The sequence below is a fragment of the Papio anubis genome, chromosome 2 (genome assembly GCF_008728515.1).
Source record: "Papio anubis isolate 15944 chromosome 2, Panubis1.0, whole genome shotgun sequence".
Lineage (NCBI taxonomy): Eukaryota > Metazoa > Chordata > Mammalia > Primates > Cercopithecidae > Papio > Papio anubis.
The window spans coordinates 18,421,252-18,431,874 of NC_044977.1; the positions used below are offsets into that span (position 1 = coordinate 18,421,252).

Here is a 10,623-nt window from a genome sequence, read left to right on the forward strand (position 1 = left end):
TGTCACTTCTGAAATTATTAGGAGCCTAAATTTATACCAAGAGATAAAAGCACACATATTTAGTAATAACAGAATACATTAATGAAGACTTTGAAACTCATTTGAATAATGTAGTTTGTCCTATTACTTATAAACTTGATGAAATGAATTATTAACCTCTACAATGAAATAGTGTTTAAAATTTTTGTGTTGGGCATTCCTATGTATTAAACAAATTATATGAGTAATGACTATAATTTCAAACCAATCTTTCAAACCCCAATATAATTTTGGGGAATGTTCTTGTTTCTTTTTTATTCTTAGAGAAAGAAAATATCATCGTAAAACTTATTTCTATCTGGCCAATAGACAACTGGATGAACTGAAGGAAATTTTATATTATATAACTTCAAGCTGGCAAGGGCAAGGCAGTTAATGAAAAAGTTATTCAAATTACATAAATTTCAAATGTTATTTTAAAAATATTGATCTTAAAGTTACATCAGCTGGGTGCAGTGGCTCATGCCTGTAATCTCAGCACTTTGGGAGGCTGAGGCGGGAGGATCACTTGAGGTCAGGAATTTGAGACTAGCCTTGCTAACATGGTGAAACTCTGCCTCTACTGAAAATACAAAAAATAAATAGCCAGGTGGGTGGCACATGCCTATAATTTCGTACTTGGGAGGCAGAGGCAGGAGAATCTCTTGAACCTGGGAGGTGGAGGTTGCAGTGAACCAAGATTTTACCTCAGCACTCTAGCCTGGCCAACAGAGTAAGACTTTGTTTCAAAAAATAAATTTAAAATATATATAATATGTATATATACATCATCTTCAAGTTATCTGAGATATGAAAGTTAGTAATATTTTCACAAACCAAAAAGAAGAGATCTTTTTTTATCTTTCCAAAACGGTTTCCCTCTGTTCCCAAACTTCGGAGTATAGTTGTGGTTAATGAATATCCACAAAACTGTCTATCTAGAAATATCTAGGAGGGTCAGTTAACCTTTTAAAGCAAGTAGGTAGCATAAAGCAAGCATCCAATAACTATCAGCTCAATTAATAAATGATTCCCAAAGTAACAAAGATAAATAAGGTAGATAGAAACAAAATGCTCCCCAATAGATAAGCACTCTTTGTCTATAAGTATATATAATGAGTAGATAATGAAGGTTTTTAAAAATCCCAAAATTTTAATAAATGTGAACACCCTAGAATCTAGGAATACAATGAAAACACATGACATTTGAAAGAGTAAAAGTTAACACCAAAGAGATACTGCTTCCATAGAGGAGGTGACCTTAAGATTGCATTACCACATGATATGAACAGATGCCTGAATAATTTGAGATGCAGGATTGCCAGCATATTACTATTATTTATAACTGGTGATGCCATTATCATAAAAGTGGAGTAGGCAGCTCCTCAATGAATCCATTATAACATTATTCACAGCAGAATTGTAAAATGCAGAAAACATAAGTTAAATTCCCATGATTATTGTGGACTTAATCAAGTTATAAAACACTGCAGACCTAAAAGCATGCCATTTTATTTGCTTAATAAAAAATTTCTTTGCTGATTATTGAAGCAATAGCCATTGCAGACAGTTTGAAATGCAGGAAAATATAAAGGAGAGAAATAGTTGACCTCTGATTTTATTGCATAGAAAAAACTAGTACTATTATGATGCATTTTCATGCTACTGTTTAACCTTCATATGTAAGCATTTATTTGGAAATTGCAATTATTTTGTTTATAAAACTTTCTATTTTGTTTTTTACATAACATATTTCTATCTATTTTATCATTACAATAATCTCCAAGGTAAACAGTATTTTTAATGATTGTACAATATGTCATCATGTGAATGATTCACATTTATTTCATCTAACTGACTAAATGGTTATACCACCACTTTCAGGTGTTTTGAATTTTTTATGATTATGAATGAAATTACAATAGGCATCATTTTATGTTAATCTTTGTGGGAGATTCTAATTATTTCTTTTTGGTCAATTCATTATTATTGGCCAAAGGATGTGAATGTTTAAGAGTTTCTTTAATTTATTACAAATTATTTTCCAATAATTGCACCAATTTTGGCTACCACTGTATACTATCATTTCTTTTTTAAAACATCTTGCCACTTTAATAGACAAAATAAATATAACCTCGTAGCTATTTCAAATTATGTTTCTCTGATTAGTGATGAAGTTAAAATTTTTTAATTTGTAAAAAATTATATTTCCTTCAGATTTTTCTGTTCCTGCCATTGACCTGTTTTCTAGTGATTATGTGTACTGATTCCTTCCTAAAATACTAGAGAAACAATATCCTATTTATTCCAGTCTCCTAGTTTTTGTTTGATGCTTGATTTTTATTCATGATTTTTGATATATACTTATATAAATAAATGTGTCAACTTTTAACCCTTTTCTTGAATTTTTGATGGCATTTGAATTTCATGCACACATGAATAATTTTACATTGTATGCATAAATTGTATATAAATAACCTGGATGGTTTCTAGTATAGGCATTTTTTCTCATTTCCCCTAATCTCTCTGTCTCCTCCCCACTTCCACCCACATCCCTTTTCCTCCCCACCCCAGAGGGGTACAAATACCTTAAAAATAGCCTGTTTCCAAAGCATGTTATGTTTACGTGTACAGTCCAGTAGTATTTGAGATAGTAAATTACTAAGAATATACAACTCAAAATAGGCATTTAAATTTTTTATTGTGGTAGAAAATACATAACAAAAAATTTATCATCTTAGCCATATTTAAGAGTGTAGTTCAATAGAATTAAGTACATTTGCATTGTTGTATTAATACAGTCATCACCACTACTCATCTAGAACTTTATTTATCTTCCCAAACTGAAACTCTGTAACCAATAAGAAATAGCTCCCCGTTCCCACCTCCCACTGACAACCACCACTCTATATTCTGTCTTTATAAATTTGACTACTCTAGGTACCTGTAAATGGAGTAATAGAATATTGGTCCTCTTTTGACTAGCTTATTTCAGTTAGCATTATGTCCCCAAGGTTGATCCATGTTGTAACAAGTGAGAATCTCATCCCTTTTTAGGGTTGAATAGTGTTCCATTGTATGTATATATCACCATTTATTTTTTCATCATCCTTGGACATTTGGGTTGTTTCCACTTTTTGGCTATTATGAATAATGCTGCTATTAACATTGGCATATAAAAATAGTCTTTTAAACAACCTTGTTAATCAGTACATATATATTCATTGAAATTTTTGGGAACGTTGATACCAATTGCTGACATTTAAACTATGGATCAGCTTTACTTAACCCATATAGAGAAGTGTTGTTCTCTGGATCTTTCTGTGAAGACCTCAAAAGCCATCTTTGTGAAGATAATCTGATGTTTTTCTTCCTCAAAATGTGCTGGAAATATTCACAATAGCAGAGACATGGAATCAACCTAAATGCCCATCAACAATTGACTGGATAAAGAAAATGTGTTACATACACACCATTGAATACTGTGCAGCCATAAGAAAGAATGAGATCATGTCCTTTGTAGCAACATGGACAGAGCTGGAGGCCATTATCCTAGGCAAACTAATGGAGGAACAGAAAACCAAGTATTGCATGTTCTCACTTATAAGTGAGAGCTAAACACGGAGTACACATGAACGGAAAGAATGGAACTACAGACACTGGGGCCTTCTTGACGGTGGAGGGTGGAAGGACAGAGAGGACTGAAAAGCTACTATTAGGTACCATTGAAATGGTTTAAAAATGATTTTAAAGGGTACTGAAAATATATTTCATCACTAGCCAAAGAGGTAATTCTTTACGAAATTCATTCTCCCCATGAACGGGGCATGCACCAAAGTCCAGGCAACATGAGGAAGCATTGTGGAAGATGCTCTCCTTCCTTTAAGCCAAAGAGACCTCAATAGTTGTGGCATATTATAAATTAGTGCCTTATTTCTCCACAATTGTTTTTCAGACAAGTCAGGAATGGCTGAAGAAAATCATACCATGAAAAATGAGTTTATCCTCACGGGGTTTACAGATCACCCAGAGCTGAAGACTCTGCTGTTTGTGGTGTTCTTTGCCATCTATCTGATCACCATGGTGGGGAATATTGGTATGGTGGCACTGATATTTACACACCGTCGACTTCACACACCAATGTACATCTTTCTGGGAAACCTGGCTTTTGTGGATTCTTGCTGTGCCTGTGCCATTACCCCCAAACTGTTAGAGAACTTCTTTTCTGAGGACAAAAGGATTTCCCTCTATGAATGTACAGTACAGTTTTATTTTCTCTGCACTGTGGAAACTGCAGACTGCTTTCTTCTGGCGGCAATGGCCTATGACCGCTATGTGGCTATATGCAGCCCACTGCAGTACCACATCATGATGTCCAAGAAACTCTGCATTCAGATGACCACAGGGGCCTTCATAGCTGGAAACCTGCATTCCATGATTCATGTAGGGCTTGTATTTAGGTTAGCTTTCTGTGGATCGAATCACATCAACCACTTTTACTGTGACATTCTTCCCTTGTATAGACTCTCTCGTGTTGATCCTTATATCAATGAACTGGTTCTATTCATCTTCTCAGGTTCAGTTCAAGTCTTTACCATAGGTAGTGTCTTAATATCTTATCTCTATATTCTTCTTACTATTTTCAGAATGAAATCCAAAGAGGGAAGGGCCAAAGCCTTTTCTACCTGTGCATCCCACTTTTTGTCAGTTTCATTATTCTATGGGTCTCTTTTCTTCATGTACGTTAGACCAAATTTGCTCGAAGAAGGGGATAAAGATATACCAGCTGCAATTTTATTTACAATAGTAGTTCCCTTACTAAATCCTTTCATTTATAGCCTGAGAAACAAGGAAGTAATAAGTGTCTTAAGAAAAATTCTGATGAAGAAATAATCTCAAGAAAGATGGAAACAAGTGACATCCACTATAGTTTAATGATTTAAATGCAGCAAAAACATCCATATGAAATTACACAGAGGAAATGCACAAATTATAAGTAAATTTGAATATATAATAAAACTTTCAAATTAAGTGGCAATAGGTAAGGGTAGAATATACAAACAAAAGAGTCAACTGTGGTAAAAATTCAAAATAACAAAAATGAAATTCTAATTTTGAGCTCATTCAAGTAACACTGCAGTATGTTGTCAAGCTCTTGGTCTGTGTTGGCATCAAGGATGGTAAGCATCCAAAAGAACACAGCAAAACTGGAAGTTACAAGTTGAAAGGACCATTCCATTAAGCATTGATAACTAGATAAACTATTTTAATAGCTTAGAGCATGAGCATTATGGTTAAACTGAAAGGGCTTAAGATCATATGATGGTCAACCAGAAAAATCACTTACATCCATGAGCAACAAAATTGTGGCAAGCGAATTTTGAGAAATCAATTTTAATAGCATTATGGGGACATTACTGTAGTTAGAAAGGAAGTATTGGGAAAACGAAGCTGTCAAATAATAGTGAATATCAGATTTCCAAATTTAAATTATTATTGAGTTAAATATTAAACACAGAATGTCAATTTTCAAGACAAGCTACATTAAGAGAGTTCTATCTACTCTCACATCTACCTGCATAAAGATACCATAACATAAACTTCCAGAAAAACAGTTCAAACCTCATGTAGGATTTGAAGAGCTGCTCTGTCAGTGAGTTAGGCGCAATGTCTCCGTGCTCCTAGCTGAGAGGTGAGGAAAAGCTTCAACCATAGAGACACTACCCTAGGTATATTATATATAGAAATGTAAAACATAGCATTGTTAAACAGTAGGTAGAGCTTATCTAATTTTTTTTTCTTTTCACTATTGCAAAACCTGAAGTTGGGTTTGTGGGTAGAGTAATGACTTTAATGTAATATCATTTTAAAAATTACTTTCCAATTATTCACTCAACATATACTTATTGAAATCCTGCTATAGGTAGGCATGGTTCTGGGTGTTGGGTCATATCAGTTACAAAAAATGCCAGTTTTTCCATCTTCTTAAATAATGGAATATTGCCACAATTTTTATTACTAACTTCTGGATTAAGAAGGACCTATGTCACATAATAGAAAAAAATCTCCCTTCCACCTCTTGCTCTGAGGACCTGCCTAACTTCCCAGAAAGCAATTGTCAAGTGCCCCAGGCTAACCAGCCACCAGAGGCTGGCATCACAGGAAAAGTCAATATGCTGAGTCTGTACAGAAAAAGTAATAGGAGAGCAGATGCATTTCCAATTCCCTAACTGATCAACACAAAAATATAACCACCTAGTTTTTCTTTGTAACCTCCAAGAAAATCTAACCTAGTTCATTCCAGTTATACTCGGACATGTGAAGATCTTGTTTGTTTCAAATTAAATTCCATCAATTTAGGATTTACCCAACACTACCTACACTCTTCCTTCGTTGCATATAAGTGTATAGGTCCTTGCCTGGTATCATGGTACTGAGCACAGGTACCAGATTATATATGAGCTCTGTCCAAGCTATGATTCTGTGAGATGTTTGAACCTATTTGACCCTCTGGTTATTTCTTCATGCCACTATCACTTCAGGTATCTACATCCATGTCTACTCCTCAGGCTACATTGATTTTCAGCTAAAATGTCTATTTATCCAACCCACAAGGCTTTGGGTTGGCTGGCTCTCTCTCTTTTACTCTTGCTGTGCTAATTTCTGAGTAAATTCTTTTGACCTCTTCCCAATGAGTCCAGGAAATGTTGAAATGCATCATTTTTGCACTTCCGATGCAAAAAACACCACTACAATGTAGGATTTTGAAAGCTTACATGCGTCCCTTTTGAAGGTCCCTTTTGCACATAGGTCACCAAACCTCCCTGAGCAATTGTGACCCCACTCCCATGCCAGGACACCCCCTGGGAATTGAAACCACAGAACCCTTTCCAGGCAACACCGACTCTTCCCTTCTGACGTTGCTTTTTTCCCAACTGACTGAATCCTTAATTCTAGGATGATACTTAATTTTCACATCATTACAAATGTTTCCCGAATGTACTTTTATGAAATAAAATTGGACTCAAAAATGAGATTCTGTCTTAATCTATTCTCTCTGTCTGGAATATCAAAGGTATGCTCAGAAATTTTAAAAAAGTGAATATAACACTATTGTGTGACTCTGGCCTCCTTCTGTTATATCAATAAATGTGATTGCCCTGGCTGCTGTCTGAAATGGCAGGTATAGTCATTGGGTAAGACAGAATTACAGGCAGGCTTTATCTGAGAATTACTGGTTATGGGAGAAAAATATCTGATAAAATCAATATTTTTAAAATCTCAACTCATTTTATAATATGCAGAGGAAAACAGGCATGTTTAAAACAATATTTTGAAAAATAAAATTAAAAATTATAAATATTTTATCTCATCCTTAACCAAAGTTTAGTTATGATCACAAATGTGTCCTTAATTTTTTAAAAATTTTAAAAAGACTGAATCAAATATCAAGGATTTTCCTTGGTATTATTTTTCGGAAAATTAAAGTATGAAAATTCAAAACAACCTTTATTTAACTTTTTACTTCGAGGAATAATAGTAATTATAATTATAATAATAATAGATTGATTTTTTAAAAAACGGTCAGTGACACCACAGGGGCATCACTTCTTTATTGTACAAATTTTTCTCTTTTGAATTTGTTTACATTTTTCTCATTTGTTCTTTTTTCCATTTTAATTGTTTTATGTCTGCAAGGACCTATTTGTCATGTCTGCAAGGACATATTTCTCAATATGTCCTTTATATTTCATTCAAGTGGCAATCCAACACAATTTTCATCAACTTCATGAAATTGATCACTTCTTTCTCATGATCATTTCACACTAAAGTTCAAGCATATTTAACTATATCAGAAAATTAGTGGGTGAGATATTGGAACAATGGCTGAAGATAGACACTGGGTGAGATATTGGAACAATGGCTGAAGATAGACACTAGAGTGAAGCACAGAGAAATGGTTAAGAGGAAAGTAATTCTAGAAGTGATTGGTTCACTTAGGAATATTTGTGTTCTGACAATTCTTACTTGCCTAGACAGCATTGTCACTTCAGGAACTGGCATATTGAATGACATGATAACGTGAATCTTCCTGTTGACTCATCGGTTAGTGTCATAATTTTGCCTCATCATGTTTACAAAAATTAACATTTGGGTTAATTTGTAGGTCTTTCAATTTTATTTGTATTTCAATAGGTATTGGGGGAACAGGTGGAATTTGGTTACATTGATAAGTTCTTTAGTGGTGATTTCTGAGATTTTGATGCACCCATCACTGGAGCAGTGTACACTGTACCCAATTTGTAGTCTTTTATCCTTCACTCCCCTCCCACCCTTCCACCTGAGTCCCTTAAGTCCATTGTATCATTCTTATGCCTTGGCATCCTCATAGCTTAGGTCTCACTTTTAAATAAGAACATACAATGTTTGGCTTTCCATTCCTGAGTTACTTCACTTAGAACAATAGTCTCCAGCTCCATTCAGGTTGCTGAAAACGCCATCATTTTTTTTTCCCCTTTTCATGGTTGGGTAGTATTCAATAGTATACATTTTCTTTATCTAGTCCTTGATTGATGGGTGTCCTTTCCCCACTTTATGTTTTTCTTTGCTTTGTCAAAGATCAGCTGACTGTAAGTATTGGCATTATTTCCGGGTTCTTCATTTTGTTCCATTGGTCTATATGCTTATTTTCATACCAGTACCATTCTGTTTTGGTGACTATAGCCTTATAGTATAGTTTGAAGTCAGGTAATGTGATGCCACCAAGTTTGTTCCTTTTGTTTAGTCTTGCTTTGGTTATGCCAGCTCTTTCTTGGATCTATATGAATTTTAGCATTGTTTTTTCTAATTTTGTGAAGAACGATGGTGGTATTTTGATGGGAATTGCATTGAATTTGTAGATTGCTTTTGGCAGTATGGTCATTTCCACAATATTGATTCTACCCATCCATGAGTATGGGATGTGTTTCCATTTATTTCTGTCATCTATGATTTCTTTCAGCAGCGTTTTGCAGTTTTATAGAGGTCTTTCACCTCCTTGGTTAAGTATGTTCCTAAGTGGTTTTTTGCTTGTTTGTTTTGTTTTGTTTTGTTTTTCTTTTTGCTATTATAAAAGAGGTTGAGTTCTTGATTTGAGTTTCATCTTGGTCGCTGTCAGTGTATAGCAGTGCTACTGATTTATGTACATTAATTTTGTATCCTGAAACATTACTGAATTCATTTATCAGATCTAGGTACTTTTTGGAGGAGTCTTTAGGGTTTTCTAGGTATATGATCACATCATCAGTGAACAGCAACAGTTTGACTTCCTCTTTACTGATTTGGATGTCCGTTATTTATTTCTCTTATCTGATTGCTCTGGCTAGAACTTCTAGTATCGTGTTGAATAGAAGTGGTGAAAGTGGGCAACCTTAGGCCGGGCGCGGTGGCTCACGCCTGTAATCCCAGCACTTTGGGAGGCCGAGGCGGGCGGATCACAAGGTCAGGAGATCGAGACCACGGTGAAACCTCGTCTCTACTAAAAATACAAAAAATTAGCCGGGCGCGGTTGTGGGCGCCTGTAGTCCCAGCTACTCAGGAGGCTGAGGCAGGAGAATGGCGGGAACCCGGGAGGCGGAGCTTGCAGTGAGCTGAGATCCGGCCACTGCACTCCAGCCTGGGCGACAGAGCGAGACTCCGTCTCAAAAAAAAAAAAAAGAAAGTGGGCAACCTTGTCTTTTTCCAGCTCTCAGGGGAATGCTTTCAACTTTTCCTCATTCAGTATAATGTTGGCTGTGGGTTTGTCATAGATGGCTTTTATTACCTTAAGGTATGTCTCTTCTATGCCGATTTTGCTGAGGGTTTTAATAATAAAGGGATGCTGGATTTTGTTAAATGCTTTTTCTGCATCTATTGAGATGATCATATGAGTTATGTTCTTAATTTTGTTTATGTGATGTATCACATTAATTGCTTGCATGTGTCAAACCATTTCTGCATCACTGGTACAAAACTCACTTGATTGTGGTGGATTATCTTTTTGATATGCTGTTGGATTTGGTTAGCTAGTATTTTGTTGAGGATTTTTGCATCTATGTTCACCATGGATATTGGTCTGTAGTTTTCTTTTTTTTTTGTCATGTCCTTTCCTGGTTTGGGTATTAGGATGATACTGGCTCCATAGAATAATTTAAGGAGGATTCCTTCTTTCTTTATCTTTTGGAACCATTTCAATAAGATTGGAAGCAATTCTTCTTTGAATATCTGATTAAATTCAGCTGTGAATCCATCTGGTCCTGGACTTTTTTTGTTGTTGGCAATTTTTTAATTACCATTTTAATAACACTGATTCTCATTGGTCTCTTCGGGGTTTCTATGTCCTCCTGGTTTAATCTAAGAGGGTTATATATGTCCAGGAATTTATCTATCACCTCTAGGTTTTCTAGTTTGTGCGTGTGAACATGTTCATAGTAGCCTTGAATGATGTTTTGCATTTCTCTGGTATCGGTTGTAATATCTCCCATTTCATTTCTAATTGAGCTTATTTAGATCTCTCTTCTTTTCTTGGTTAATCTCACTAACAGTCAATCAATTTCATTTGTCTTTTCAAAGAACCAGCTTTTTGTT

The 10,623-nt window shown here is 35.1% G+C and overlaps 1 protein-coding gene across 1 annotated transcript; it reads left to right on the top strand.

The window, feature by feature from the left end:
* Window positions 1–3,556: 3,556 nt before the first annotated feature.
* Window positions 3,557–8,336, top strand: LOC101023450 (olfactory receptor 5K1). Its single transcript, XM_031662955.1, has one exon. It carries the CDS (start codon window positions 3,985–3,987, stop codon window positions 4,909–4,911), a length of 927 nt encoding a protein of 308 aa, XP_031518815.1. The 5' UTR covers window positions 3,557–3,984; the 3' UTR covers window positions 4,912–8,336.
* The last annotated feature ends 2,287 nt before the right edge of the window (window positions 8,337–10,623 follow it).